This window comes from Hyperoodon ampullatus (genome assembly GCF_949752795.1).
Source record: "Hyperoodon ampullatus genome assembly, chromosome: 3".
NCBI classification, from domain to species: Eukaryota; Metazoa; Chordata; class Mammalia; order Artiodactyla; family Ziphiidae; genus Hyperoodon; species Hyperoodon ampullatus.
Window position 1 is genome coordinate 153757591 of NC_136916.1, and position 15884 is coordinate 153773474.

The 15884-nt window shown below is 47.4% G+C and overlaps 1 protein-coding gene across 1 annotated transcript in view; it reads left to right on the top strand.

Moving 5' to 3' along the window:
* Window positions 1–336: 336 nt before the first annotated feature.
* Window positions 337–15884, top strand: part of ESRRB (estrogen related receptor beta) — a gene marked incomplete at both ends in the record, with an annotated part of 172929 nt that continues 157381 nt past the window's right edge. Inside the window, one exon of the mRNA XM_079699497.1 lies at window positions 337–480. Coding sequence (XP_079555623.1) covers window positions 479–480 — 2 coding nt within the window. The remainder of the gene's footprint in view (window positions 481–15884) is intronic.

The window sequence follows — 15884 nt, forward strand, 5'->3', positions numbered from 1 at the left end:
CTCTGCCGCCGACCATCACTCCTTGGCTCTCCGGTGACACCAAGTGACTGCTCCACCACCAGAGAAGTAACTGTCTTCCACACTTTCTCTCTTTTTGTCCTCCCGGCCCCACCGTCTCCTCCTGCCCTTTATTGTATATTTTTCTCCCCCCGCCCCTTTCCAGTGTCCATCTGTGTAGTCTGCATGGAGCTCTGCGGAGTTGAAAGTCTAGAGCCTTTTGCTGTTTTCTTTAAGACCTGGTTATGGTTGTGGGATTTTTTTTTTTTTTTTTTTTTTTTTTTGTCAGCTGCCTGTTATATCAATCACGGAGTCGGGATCTATTTATAGGTTGGGAGTACTGTGTCCTTAGTCACAAAGAGACACAGACAGGGGACTGTCAGCTGGTGCCGGAGGAGCTGAGCGACAAGCCATCAGCAACTGGAAACAGCTGAAGGGGAGACCCTTCCCTGCCAGCCCTGTCCCCTCCCCAGCCCCAAGCATGTAAGTAACAGACTTCTCCCTCCCCTCTGCCCCAGACTCTGCCCTGGACCGTCCTGTCCTTTTTCCCACACACACCCCCTTCTCTCTTTCTCTCTCCCTCTCTCTTTTTAATGGATAAAAATATCTCCGCATGCCTGCTCTTTCATCCTGGGTTTCGGCACCATTGAGCATCTCTGGGTGGCCCAGAGGAAAATGTTGCCTCTCACAAACTGTCCTGGGAAGGTCAGAGGGACCAGGAATGGCTGGGTGGGACAGTTATACAAACTCATTGAGAATCAGTACGTTCTCTTTTATTTTTATTTGTTTTCACTGAGAAAAAGTTAGTCAATCAAAAGGGCAAGGGAAAGTTTACATGCGACTCAGCGGGTGGTTGTCTCCCAGCGTAAAAACTTTTATTTGCTGGCAGCTCGGGCACTGGGTGAGCTGGGAAGGTTCCAGAGGGAAGACCCATTTCACACAGGACAGGTGATGATGGAGAGCTGCCGGCAGGTTTGGGCTGAGCCTGAGAGGTTCCAGGTTCAGGGGGAGTCTTGACAGTCCCAATGGCCAGCTTTTCTATAGCGCCTTAAAGGAAAATAACTTTTTTTTTTTTGCTGCACAGGGCGAGTTTGCTTTGAGAAGTAGGGATGAGAGCTGACAATTTGTCTGGCCTTCCGGGCTTTCGTTGGCTCACTGATTTGGTGTGTTTTCTTCATCCTGAAAGGGGAACTTGGGCGGAGGGCGGGTGGGGAGGAAGAACCTCGGAAAGGACAGAAGCCAGGGGTGGAGTGCCATGGAGCCCTTGCTCCGCATCCTTCCCGAAGGAAGAAACTTAATAGCACGAGCCTTGTCAAAGCCATGCTTGTTTCAGACACTCAGAGCACAGGCTCTGTGAGCACACTGGTGGCCCCTAGAGATGGCAGTCCCCAGGCATTGTCCACTGGTTCCCACAGCGAACATGCCACCAGCTTCCTGTGGAACATTTGGGACTTTAGTTTCTGGAAAATGTACAGTGTTAACTAAAAATGCTACACTTGGGGAGATTTGCTATATATTATTTACGAAGAAATAGTAGTACTATTTAGTAAATAATAAATTTAGTAAAATTTAATTTACTAACTTTTGAAGAAGAATGTGATGATGCTTAAGGTATATGATATACAACTTTTAAAATGCATCTCTTTTTATGAGTCGAATAATCCCTGAGTTTCTATTTACTAAAACAATGCTTACCATATACTATATTGCTAAGCACTGCTTCTTGACTTGTTTGGGAAAACAGTATCCTAACAAATCAATCTTCCCAACAATTTAAAAGCATTAAACAAAACAGATATGTCTGGCTTGCTTTTGATTAAAAACAAAATTGTTTTAGCCACAAATCTGATGATGAAAGTTAAATAATATGGACACACACATATATTTAGAGAGGCAATTTGGTCTCATTTTTATTTTGACTTTTATGAAACTTTCACTTTCCTTCTCTTGGTTATTTTTACCAGTATTTGTTTAAGGTTATTAATGCCTTTAATCCATTCATTCATTATTTTGGAGGACAGAATGGGGATCAGGAAGGAATAAGAGATTAGAAAATATACTTCACAGGTTCACTATAGTCGTTGGTAGAGAAATTAGAATAAGGAGTTTGGTGTAAAATCGGGGGAAATGTCACTATTTCAAACCTAGTAGGGAAAGTAAAGTCCCAGAAATTGAGAGGAAAAAAAAAACCAGGAATTGAGCATATTATATACATAGCATTATTATTTCCTCTCTTCCAAGGACTCTGATTTAATAAACATATCCTGCAAAGGTTTCCCACCATAATACTGAAGTGGGATTTGGTGGGTGATCATTAATTAAAGCTCAAGTGAATCAAACGATTGAGACCTTGCACTCAGAAATCTCAGCAGTCAGCTGTTGGCAAAATTGCACTGTTAGGACTTTCTGATCTCAATGGCTTTTTAGGAAAAGTGTGACATTTTTAAAACCTTTTCATACAAGAGCAAACTGTTCCCTGCCCTTCTCAGCATGCACCCTGGAGCCTGCTGGCCGGTGATTAAATGCACTGGGAGAGAGTCCCGAATTTCTGAGCAAGTCCTATGTTCTCATTAGCGTTAACAGTTGAGAGGGAAGAATATTTGTTGGCGCATTTAGACAAGAACTGCTTCTTCCTTTGGCCACCTGTGGCTGCTTTTAGGTGGGATGGGGGCTTGTTTGGCAGTGTGATGGAAAGCCTGGCTTTCAACCTCAAGTTCAGGATGTGGCTTTTCCCCTTTGGGCTTATGTATAGTGATGCAGTTGGGGAAACTTCAATGTATTTGCATAAGGCAGCCTCTGATTACTTAGTTTCTGCTTCAGTAACGATTCATTTTCTGTGGACCAAGCTGTCGTCAATCTCATTTTTTCCCCAAACTGATTGCTTACATGCAATTGGTCACAGGGCTGTCTGTGACTTCAAGTCTGTAAAATCTCACCCATCCCACACCCTCATCTTTGTTTATTTCTTTGATGTAAAGTTGCAGTTGCCTGTGTACATGCTGTCGTTTTATGTGTTCCCCCTCCTCCCTTAAGCTTGCGGAAACCCATCCCTGACCTCCTCCCAAATTGGGGACAGTGGGGCCAACGAGCAGGTGCTTTGGACGCAGCAGGCTCAGGTACAGGACCATCAATCTCGAGGAAGAAGGAATCGCAAATACCTGGAAAGCGCTCCCCTCATTCAAACCATTTTCCAGAGCCGAGGTCTCTCCAAATATCCCACAAATAAAAAAATGGCAGCTGGCAGGGTTTTTCAACCACAGGCCATGTACAACTCTTTCTCCCCATCACTTCACCTCTACAGTGTATCTGTCCATCTTTTCCTTATCTCTACTTTTACATTTCATTCTCTTCCTGCGCGCTGTCGGTCTCTCTCCCTCCCTCCCCCTTCTCGCCTTCCCTGAAAAACACATTTCTATCTGGCACAGAAAATAAACTCAGATTGTGGGTAGTTATGTTAATCTAATTCAATCCTCAGCGGGTTAAGAGTGAATTTCTAATAGTGGAGCTGTTGAGGGCTTTTTTGTTAATGGCTTGGGGATTACATTGAGTTAAAGGCTCATTTCCTAATCAAACAGAGAGGGAGAGAGTGACTCCGAATATTTATGAGTCTCCCAGTGAGAGTTTAAACATTCAACTCCAAAAGCAGGGTTTCTGCAGGAGGAAAGAGTTAAAGCCCCTCAGGGCTGCTGGGGGAAAAAATTAAACCGGTTAAGCCATCAGCACTTTCAGGCTGCTGCACAACTTGGGCAAAGTGGAAGGCGGAGGGGAGAGAGGGGAATCATTTCACAATTGAAGATGGAAACCGTGACAGAAGCGCCGGAAAAAAAGTCCCCCGTAACAGACACGGATCCTGGGTTCACCAAGGGCCTGGAGGGCCTGTGTGCCTTCAACTCCCCCAATCAATTCTCCTCCAGTCCGGAGGTGAGCTCGTGGAGACAGGAGAATGGCTCAATTTACCAGCAGCGGGAGAGTTCCCCCAGCTGCCTGGTGAAGCTGGTGGGCAGGAGTCTCCCCCACTTCCGTCTTGCCTCTGAAATGCTGAGGGCTGGCTTCCCCTTCCAGAGCAAATTCACATCCCCACAAGCTCCCCCTTTTCTATGTCATCGGTCTGGGTCCCTTGGCCCCTTGGCTTCGCTCTCTGCACACCAGGACCTGAAAGCCCATCTGGATGGCTGTGCCCAGGAGAAAGCAGGTGGAGAACGCCCATCTCCAGCCAGAGAAGGCATGGAGCGACTTGACCAAGGTCAAGCAAAGTCAAGGCCAAACTGAGGTCAAGAGTCTTAAGTTCTGCACAAGCGTACGACAGAGGAGAGGGGAAAGTCAGAGCCATAAGGCTGCCAAAACGTGCCCTGGCTCCCCCAGAGTGCAGTTTCCTTCCCCAGCTTCGGGAAAAAGGGCAGGAATCCCTTATACAGGAGGATTCTGACTGCTCTGTGGACACTTGGCCTTTTTTCTCCACCAGCCAAGTGAGCAGTTTCTAGTCCTTTCGCTTGGGTCTTTTCTCCTGCTCCATAAGGTCAGTCAGCAGAGGCTCTGGAAGCCACCTTTCTGTCCACAGGGTCCTCTGGCCTTTTGTTCCCCTCCAACCTGGGCACTGTTCTTTCTCTTAGTGCTTCATGCTCAGTGGCCATGAGGCCTCTTGCATTTGCCCTCTCTCGAGTCAGGGTGGCGTTTGTAACTTGTCTACACTAGCTCTTCTGCCTTCCTTACCTGGTTGGCATCTTCCTCTTCTTGGGGCCCCAGCTGATGTCCCTCCATCATCTCATTCACCCCTATGGGGCGATTGCCCCCATGGGTCTCCCTCACTGTACCAGGAACCCCCAACTTCAGGGGCTACGTGACATTCCCCTTTGTAAGCCTAGCTCATCGTTGCTCATTCCTGTCCTCCTGCCCTGACAAGTGCCTCTTGCGCATGGCACGGAGCTGTGGTTAAGAGCGTACACTCTGAGTCAGACAGCCAGAGTCCAAGTTCCAGCATCACCTTTTCTCAGCTGTGAGACTTGAGCTCTTAATCTCTTAAGGTCTCGATTTTCTCATCTGTTAAATGGGGCTACATAGAACCTACCTCATAGGGTTGTCGGGGAGATGAAATGCATGTGAAGTGTTAGCCCTTTGCCCTATTAATAAGTCTTAGCCCTTTTATTTGCTCAGCACAGAGCAGTCACTTCTGCACACATCATGTCACACCACTAAAAACAGGTCCCTATGCCTCCCACTAAGGGGCTATATCCTAGTCAGCTTGGACTGCCATGACAAAATCCCACAGACTGGTGGCTTAAGCAACAGAAATTAATTTTCTCACAGTTCTGGAGGCTGGTCCAAGATCAGGGTACCAGCGTGGTTGGGTTCCAGTGAGGAACCTCCTCTTTGTAGGCCATCTTCTCATTGTGTCCTCACATAGAGGAGAGAGTGAGAGCTCTGGTTTCTTCCTCTTCTTAAAAGGACATTAATCCCCTCATGGGGGCTCCACCCTCATGACCTCATCTAAACCTAATTACCTCCCAGAGACCCCACCTCCAAATACCATCACATGGGGGATTAGGGCTGCAACACACGAATTTGGGTGGGGACACAAATATTCAGTACATAGCAGGCTATTTTCCCTGAATTTTGGTGAGCAGAGTCCTGTGTCAGCAAGACTTCCAGCTTCATCCTCCAGCTGGCGATTCCAAATGGAAATCAGAGTTCAAGGCATATTGGGAACATCCTCCCCGCAACCTAAAAGGAACTTGGGGCTTTAAACCACTCTGGGAGAGCAGAGGATGTGAGCTGGGCTTCAGGCAGCAATCCTAAGTCAGGGGAAGAAGGCTTGACTCTTTTCTGCTCTGCAGAAACAGAGTTTGGTGAACTCTCTTGGCCTCACTCACATTCCAATGAACAGCTTTGTTCTTGGGTCTCTGAGTCATCCTGCACCCCTCTCTGCCCTACATTCTCAGATGGCAGTTCAGGCTCTACCCTCACAGTAGGCCAGGCCAGTCCTGGCTGTCAGGCCCACTGGGCTGTGTTTTCAAGGCAGCAGGTGCCTGCTAGTCCTCTCTCTCAACAGGGTCACTTGACCAATGAATCCAAGAGCCACGTGGGTGTCATCAGAGTTCCTGCCAGAGGCGTGCTCCCCTGGGCTGCCCGCAGTGCCGATGTCCTTGACCCTCCCTGTGTGTCTTTGTAGAGACTCTAGGCAGCAAGGCAGTGAACCCTCCTCCTTTTCTTCCCCCACTGATCAGGGGATCGGAGTATGTATGCAGCGCCACCCAAACTTACAAAATGCCCCATGTTCCTCTCCCCGCCTCCTCTCTGCTCTCCCTCCTAGAGCTGGAGATGACACTACTAAACACTTGAACTGTCACAGCCTCCCTTTTGCCTCCTTGCTATTCAGCTTTGGATGCCCCAGTGCCAAGCGCAATGCCTGGCATACAGTATGTGTTCAATAACTGCACGCGAAGTGAATTGCATGGAGCCTCTCCTCTTAAGGGGGCACTCCCATCCCGTGAATTGTAGGGAGGGGGCAGTGCTTTGAAGTTATGAATGTCCAGCTGCCTTAACTACATCAGCTCGTGACCCGTTGACCATGGTCTTTGCCCCTACCCTTCTCTGTCCCTCCTGTCTTCACACTCCTCCATCCAGGAAAAGAAAAAAAAGAATGAGGTGTGTCTTTTATGCACATGTGGTCAAACCTTCCCTGGAATTTTATGCTGTTCAGTAAGGAAGCTTTGTCTAAGTTGATGTCAAATTTAATTGCTAAACTGGTACCTCTCCTGTGATGCTTTCCCTCATCTGTCTCGCCCTCCCTTTTCCCCTTTCCGGGCTGTACCTGCTTCCTCTGGCTGTTCTCACTCTGGGGTCCGCATCCTCCTCCTTTGCTTTAATCACGCTGGTCCCAGTTGGTGCACATGAGAGGGACACCCTCCTTCTGAAGTGCTCCAGAGTGTCTGCTGCCATTAGCACAGACAAGGCTTTTGAAAGGTGGCAACTTGGGAACATCATCTTAGGCACTGGATTCTTCGCAGAACAGCATTTCTGCTCTTTGGGAAGTCAGGGGAGAAAAGCTCAGGCTGCAGAGGGTTAAATGAGAGCAGAGAAAAATCTAGGCATCTCTTGGGGACTGGTCGCTGGCTGAGACAATTGATTAGCTTGGCTTAGTGATCTTTCTAGCAATATTCAGGAGTGAAATTATTGCTGATTAGACTGTGTGTGTGTGTGTGTGTATGTGTGTGTGTGTGTTAGGGCTCACAGCAGTGAGGAGGGTCGGATAAGATCTGAGAAAGCAATGTTATGGATTGTTTGCTCGTAAATCAGTCTTAGGAAGAGACCTATCACCCCACGTGTATCTGCTGTTATATTAGAACTCTGTGTGGGTACGAGTCAGCTGGAGGGGCAGGATGTATTGTGCACAGAATCTCCCTGGCCATTTTCTTTTCGACTCCCTGTGACGTTAGAATTATTCTGAAATAAAAAGTTAAAAACGGGGAATTCCCTGGCGGTCCAGTGGTTAGGACTCCACGCTTCCACTGCCAGGCACCCAGGTTCGATCCTTGGTTGGGCAACTAAGATCCTACAAACCGCGAGGTGCGGCCAAAAAAAAAAAAAAAAAAAAAAATTAAAGACCGAAGTCAACTGGAGGGAAGCCCACTGTTGAGGGCTGTTTCTATCTGTGGCTCTAGTGGATGGAGGGCCAGCCGGGTATCCCGGGCAGAGGCAGGTGCCAGGCGGGTTCAGTCCAGTTCACTCCCAGATCAGTGATAATTGAGGTGCACAGGCTCTCAGGGCCTCAGTTCCCTGCATCATAACATGAGGGATTGGACGAGATCTCTTAGGCCCTCCAGCTCTAAAAGTTTACATTTTAGAACTGTTCGTGGTGGACCTGGTTCATGGTACTCCTGACATAACAAATAACTGCAGCTCAGATCACCTGTGTCCCTTCGTTTTTATTATTTTTTTAATTATTTATTTTATTTCTTTATTTTTGGCTGCATTGGGTCTTTGTTGCTGTGTGTGGGCTTTCTCTAGTTGCGGCGAGCGGGGGCTTCTCTTGTTGCGGAGCACGGGCTCTAGGCGCACGGGCTTCAGTAGTTGTGGCGCATGGGCTCAGTAGTTGTGGCTCGTGGGCTCTAGAGCGCAGGCTCAGTAGTTGTGGCACACGGGCTTAGTTGCTCCACGGCATGTGGTATCTTCCTGGATCAGGGCTTGAAGTCACGTCCCCTGAATTGACAGGCAGATTCTTAACCACTGTGCCACCAGGGAAGCCCCCGCCTGTGTCCCTTTAATGCAACACCTTGGGCCCAGACTTGGCTTTGGGGGACTCTGTGCCTTTACCAACTCAGTCAGTCCCTATTACCTATCATCTTCTTCAGCCTGGTCTCTATCCTCACCTCCCTCTGTCTGTAAGTACACCTGGGAAATGAGTGGAAAACTGGTCAGGCCTTCTTTTTCAAAAACAAATATTGTATAAACTCTGCATTTAAAATTTTGTTTTCAGTTGGTGGCAACAATGGTTTTATACCTCTGTGGTCCTAATATTCCTCCCTCACAATCCGCCCCAGAAGTTGCATCCGGGCCTCTAGGTGTCTGGAGAAGCCCCAGCGGCAGGGCACCTGCTGCTCCTCGGGGTTTGCTCAAACCCTTAGGTGGGAGCACAGTTGGGATTTGGGAAGAGAGTTACCAAGCAGGGTGACCTCAGCAAGGCCTTAACCTTGCCCTACGTTCATTTCTTCACCAGCAAAAGGGGTTGAAACCTGCTCGGAGTGACTCATGAGATTGGCGTGAAGCTAAAATAAGAATCAGAGGGCCACCACTTCCTTGAGAAAGGGAAGTGCTTACCTATTTTAGACTAACTTATTCTCCTGCACGGTGACTCCATGCAGTGGTTGGGTGGTGACAAAACGAGCATTAGAACCACGCTGCCAGACCCATGTCCTCTTGTACTAGCTGTGACCTTGGACAGGTTTTCCACCCTGTCCGCTCCACGCTCGGTTTCCTCATCTGTATAATGGGCATGGTAAGAGCATCTCCCTCGTGGAGTTGTTGTGAAGATTAAAGGAGACCCACGTAAAGGCCCTTGAACAGTACCTGCTAGATAACAAATTCGGAAAGCCATTGTTGAAGATGATGACATCTTGGCTGTTGTCATCATTTTCTAGGGTCCCATGCCAAAAAGTCCAAGAGGCAGGAAACGTTCAAAGTTTCCCTACATTCCTCACAAAGCCCCTCTGGGTAACTTACAAATGCAGCAGAAGGTGCCACTCTAGAGGTGATTTAAAGACATACCGGGTCCTCTGCAATTCCCTGCACTTCCATATCCAATTACCAAGTGAGCATTCTCCCAGTGCCTGCCCGGGCTTTGGGGTGATCTGTCCAAGCCTGTCATCTGTCATGGAAATTTGTTCTCCATGGCCTAGAGTACATGGCTGCTGAAGTCCAGGTGTGAGGTTGGAAATGGTTTAGATGGGTTGTCTTTTGTGTCCATAAGTGCAGTGAAGTCACTAGAGTGAGTTTTCTGTGCAGGACCAATTCCTCCTCCTGTACAACGTAACTGAGTGGGGATTGCTTATTTTCCATATATTTGATGGTGCATATTTAGGGAGTGCTTAGCAAGGAAAGAAAAACGGGAATAGGTAAGAGCAACTTCTGATTTCTCCAAGGGGGGGGAGCCGATTTGTATATTTCAAGGGACCTGTAGAACCAACATCACGTTCTTAGGGGAAAATTCCAGATTCAGCCTTGGGACCAGCCTGTGTGTTTGTGCACACGTGTTCACGTTAAGGGTATTGTGGTCAGTCATCCTGGACTCTCTTCTTTCCCCAACTCAGGCTGAGAGTAATCTTGAAGGAACATGTAATTACTGTTTACTCTAGGGCACTCAGTTGAGAACACCCTCATGTAATGACTCTTGAGTTAATTCTGCCTTCAGATGCCCATCTGCTGCTGCTCCTTTGGAAGTCAGTGGGAACCAAGCACCACATGGAAAAAAGGTCATGAGACGGATATTAGTCCTGCAAGGTCAAGGTTTACTCTTGGGCAACAGAAGTAGTGTGGTGGCATCTTTCTCATGCAGAATCTTCACGCAGATCTCTGTCCTTAGGGATAGAAGCTTCGAAGCAGAACCAACCATGAATCAAATGAGCAGTCTTGGTGGATTTGAAGAGTCAGCAGCACTGATAAAGGAAAGGCATTTGGAAAAATTCTAGAGATAGGATTGTAGCATTTATTTAAAGTTTTAAAACCTGCAAAGGTGCTGTGCATCACCATTTTGGGGGAGGGGGATGAATTTGCCTGATCATTGAAGGTGGGGAACGGGGTGGAGGGAAGGCAGGTGGATGCATTATAATGAAACCTGTAGAATTTATTTGCTAAAAATATCTGATATATTACTTCGAAATATGACACTCTACGGATGCAGTTGGACACTGTTGTGGAGGCCACCAAACTGCTTAGGGAAATAAAACTGGTTTGTGTGGCAGTATACTGAGTGAGGCTTTAGATTCATTTCCAGGTGCCCATACTGCTCCTAGCTCTGCCACCGTCTGATGACTTTGTACAAGCGACTTGATTTCTCTCTGCCTCTGTTTCTTTATGTGTAAGAGGAATTGGTGGACTAGATAACTTCCAAGTGCTCCTCTGGGTGCAGCTCTGAGCCTCCCCAGTGCCCCACCTAAACAGTGATCATCTTGAACCACAGCTGTTTGTGTGGTGGTTTCCCCTCCAGAATTAAAGCTCCAAGGGCAGGGACTGGTGGTCCCATGACCCAGCACAGTGCCTGGACATGACAGGCACCCAACTTGCCTTTGAAGGTACTAATGAAAGAACTGATATAAGTAAATGCCAACTCCCTAACCCAGTATCAACTTGGCTGTTTCCAGAAATGCCACAGGCCTGGCTGATGGTTCTTAATGGCTTGAATTTCTACCCTCTGTGTCCTCGCTCATTGGTCAGGGGTGGTGGTTTGTGCCTCCATGGTGTGAACTGGAAAATCTTTTAGCAACATGTAAATTGAGCTGCCTAAAACCAACCCGCTGAAAACAGCTTTTAGGAATGACATGATTTCCCAACTGCCATACCTACTTCTTTGTATGACCATTCTGCTGTCTGTTTCTGTTCTTTTTTCCCTCTCTCCATCATACTCTATTAATTTAAAAATATTACATTTGGAGACTTACTAAATAAAGAGACCTCAGAGCACAAAATATCCCTTATCCATTTTCTGGGTCCCTATGTGCTTCCTTATAAAGATTTTTTTCTTATTTTTTTACTAAATGGCCTTAATTTTATCACTAATCTCTGTGTGACAATTCTTTTACTGTCTAACTTATTTCTAAAATATTCTCTCACAAGAGTCCCCAACTCTACTCTTATTGATCCCTTGTGCCCCTTTCACTTCTGTCTTTGCTGTTTCATAAAACTTATAAAGTGATTCCTTTATAAGTTGGACCCTTGATCTCAGTCCTTTCCGAGTCCTCCACCAAAATATCCCAGGAGGACGGTTCTGACAATTGGATTTTCACAGTTCAGGTGGTCTTGGGTCGCTGTCATTTCCATACTGAGCCTGGGGACACGCTTTGTTGTCTATTCCCTAAAACTCATATTTTCTTTAACCAGCAGCTTTCCCATTGCAGATGAACCACATTATGAATTTAAAGCCTTAAAAAAAATCTTCAGCACCACTCTTCTGCGCCATATTGTGAAGGATTCCACTTTTTTTTTCCTTCTCACCGCATGTCAACAATACCATTACCTGGTACCTAAGCATGACATTTCCTTGAGACATTTCTTTACAGTTTCCTTACATTGTTGCTTACTGCTTGCTTTGTTTCTTGGCTTTTTCTCATGTGTCCCACCTCTGCAACTACTCTTCAGAGTATGGGAGAAGACAAGAGGCATTTATCAAGGGCCCATTATATGCTGGAAACTTTACATAGTTTATATTACTTGGCCCCTGTAACGACCGAAAGATATAAGTATTACTATAAGGACTGAGATCAAGGGTCCAACTTATAAAGAGGAGTCAGAGGCACTGAGGACCTTGCTTAAGGTCACCCAGGTAGTAAGCTCTATGGTCTGACATCACCCTCCACAGTATACTGCAGGGCTAAGTGCAAGCAGGCAACCAATGAAAACCACACCAGTACCCTTTGGTATCATTTACATCAACATTGAACTTGTTCCAACATTTGCAAAGTTTTCGTGTTTTTATTTATTTTCTTGAAAAGTATCAGATGTGCCCCTTAACGGACTTGTCAAGAGATCCTACAATTCTAGCTTTTCTTCCCCAAGTCCCTGCGTCCTTGGAAATAGTACAACACAGATGCTTCCATCAAGGGAGTCCTCTGTTAATCACCCTTAGCTCTCCTTTGCCACTACTAACAGTCTTTCCCCTACAATAATTTTTTAAACCTCTCCAGAGGAACTGGGGACCCTACTGGTAATATGTGGACCTAACCTGTGGCTAAAATGGGTGGACTGTAAAAGCTCCCATCATGTGGGGTTCCTCTTTTAGAAAGCGCGTTCCTCTTCCTCCTGCTTTATTCTGACTGTTCCCTGCCTGCTCCCCCATCACCTGTCCCACTTCTGCCTTTATATCCTGCCTCCAATTAGACCATAGACAGTGTTTTCATTCCCTTTACGTTTCCTGTTTTGTCTTTTCCCCCAGCTTCCTCTAACCACACGTCATCTGTCTTGACTTTGTCTTCTGAGAGCTGCATCTACTTTGTAAACCTGACGCTGGTGCTGCACTCCTCTCCCGCCATCAGTATCATCCTGACTTCCTGTAGGATGTTGTGTGTCCTTCCCTCTTGTGTGAGCTACACCAACCATAATCCACCACACTTTTTTTTTTTTTTTTGAGGGAGTGAGGTGAGGGAGGAGGGGTCTCTCGCCAATGCCAATGCCACAGCCTTGGATGGCTGGACTTCCTGCCTAGTCTCCTGTGATCTTTAGCTCCTCTTCATCTGCCCACCTTGGCTCTTGGGATGCTAATCATATTCCAGAGCAGAGTTATAATATCTCCCCACCTTAGATGGAGTCCAGCATGCGCTCACTGTTTGGGACAAAGAGTTTATCATCTCCCTGTCCTTGACCTTCCGTGGGTACAGGTCCATCAGGTTTCCGCCTTTCCTCTGGCTTCCCTTTCTCTTAAGGGGCCCTCACAGCCTACAGTCTGCCTCCTGAATACAGTGGGTAGGGGGCGATGGTGCTCACTTGTCTGGCCTTTGCAATGAAATGCAAATGGATGTTTGATAGTCACCGCTACGATTTCCAATGTTTCGTGTTTCCCCCTTCTCCCCAAGCCACGGTGTCACATTGAGAACCTATGTGAGATCATTGAAGTTGCTTAGACAGTCAGCGGAGAACTTTTCTGTCTCTGAACTACTCACTTGCCTTGGAGACTTTGTTTCCTGCCTTGTCTGAGGTTCTTAGGGCCTCTAATCCTCCATCTCTCTTTTTGTAGGGAGAATATGAAAGTTCTTCTGTGTGTGTTCGGTGGGTGGGGGTGGCGGCAGCTTGTTTGATGTGACTGTCATTGCTCTTGGTGGAGCCCACTGGGTCCTCAGCTGCGTGGGACAGGGTATTAGTGTGAACTGCAGGACCTGTTGGTTTCCTGAGTCGTAGCCTTAACCCAGGCTCTGCTTCCCCAGATAACAGTGACCCAGAGAAGACCAATAGTATTCTCTCCTACTTCTGGGGCCTTTGCAGATCCAAGGCCAGCATTTTCCCCAGGTTGGGTGAGTCTGCTGCTTAGTTGATGCTTCTTCATCCGATGGGTGTGCAAGGGTCTCTGCTTCGTCGTTTTGGCATTTGCCTTCCTTGGGGTTCCACCATCACCTTGGCAGTTTGGGGAAGACTCCTGAGAGATGGGGAGGAGAGTGTCTTTGGTCAGTGTCCCTAGAAGCAGAGCCTGAAATGGAAATTCTGGGCGAGAGATGTATTGAGGGAGTGCTGTCTGGAGACACCTGTAGGGGAGTGGGGAAAGAGAGAGAGGGGAGGGGAGGGAGCTGAGTAAGTGCGTGGATTCAGCTGAGGTCTAGCTTCAGCCTGATCCCACGGGGTGCTCTGGAGCATGAATTATACCACAGACTTGTCCCACCTTGAGGCAAGCATACTAGCCAGGTGCACCTCCATGTCAATCAGGCAGTGGTTGGGAAGTGCCCCGACGTGAGGCAGTAACCTCCCAGACCCTTCTGGACCAAGGGGGCTCCAGTGGTCAAGGGCGAGTCTCAGGAGAAGGCTGCAGCCCTTAGCATCTGGAGACGGCTGTACCGGGAGTGTGGGGGGCAAAGGGATCTGAGCAGAGCCACAACAGCATCTGCTACAGACAGACTGTCTGAGTGTGGGCCTCTGTCTCTCCACCTCCACGTGGAATTTGACGGTGGGCTTCCATCACTCTCCAACATGAGCCCAGGGAGGAGCCATTATAAAGCACCTGGGTGTTGAAGATGGCAGGGTACAAAGACAAGGACTCTGAAGATGCCAATGCCCGGAGCTGCGTTCCACCTCTCTCTCCACTGGTTGTGCTCACCAAAGGCAGAGGAAGAGAGAATCACTCACCACCTCATGCTTTCACTCTGTGGGAGCCGGAAACAGAGTAAGAAATAGCCTCTTCCTCTTCCACAGAGGATGGCTTCCCTCTAGGTCCCTTCGGTGGAATTAAGAGCCTCCCTACAGGAGAAACTTTTGGCCTTTGATTTGCCTTGAGCCAAAGGAAAGGATAGGGTATGTAGGCATTACCTGTTACCAAGCAGCACTTTACGGTAAGTCCCTTACGTACGAACAGGTTCTGGTCCGAAAGCATGTTCATAAGTCCAATTTGTTCATAAGTCCAACAAAGTTAGCCTAGGTACCCAACTAACACAATCGGCTATATAGTACTGTTACTGTACTAGGTTTCTAATACTTTTCACACAAATAATACATAAAAACAAACACACACAGAAAATAAAGAAAACATTTTTAATCTTACAGTATAGTACCTTGAAAAGTACAGTAGTACCAGCTACATCACCGCTGCTTTTACTCTTGCTTCTGGACATCCTGGGCTTCAAATAAAGACACTGTACTACTGTAGTCTATACAGTACTGTACAGTACACAAAAGCACAACCACTTTTAGAGGATGCACACACATGACAATATACGCCAGACACGTGAACTAACTTATGTGATTGGACATGCGAACGCACGTTCGCATCTTTGAAAGTTCGAAACTTGGAGGTTTGTATGTAGGAGACTTAACTGTATTATAAATGGCCACGTGCCTGGCTCTGTGTGGAGAAAATACCGAAAGATCAGTTCTTGGATTTTTTTTTTTTTTTGAGTTTGAAATTAGTTGGGAGTGGGGGCGGAGTTGCGAGGAGGGAGGGATCACATGCATACTTGTACTTGGTTGTAACTCATCTAGCTGCCTCAGGGGAAAGGCCAAGGGATGTGTGTAAGAAAAGCAAGTAGCTGCGGGAGGAAACCACGAGTGCTGAAGGACCATGCTTGACCATATGGACCATGAAGGACCATAGAGTACGTAGCCAGGGTCTTTGTGTGTTATTGCATCTGATGGCCACAGCAAACCCTGAAGGACTTGTTATCTCCAATTTACAGCCGAAGGAAGAGAGGCTCTCACATCAGCCTACCTGAGAGCACTGCAGACCTATGAATGGTAAAGATGAGTTTCAAATCAAGCCTGGTTCCCTCTCTAGTCCGTGTTACCCCATCCCTAAACCAGGAGGGCTTGGGTACCCAATTCTGGGAACACTGTGGTCAGGCCCCTGAAGGTATGCCGGCCAAGCGACTCCAGGTTGCCCAGTTCATCCCAGTCCCCAAGGGCTTGATGCTTCTCCCTCTTGAGCTCCTCTGCCCTCCTCAATCCCCTCCTCTCATCCACCTGCCCTCATGCACACCCATTGTGCA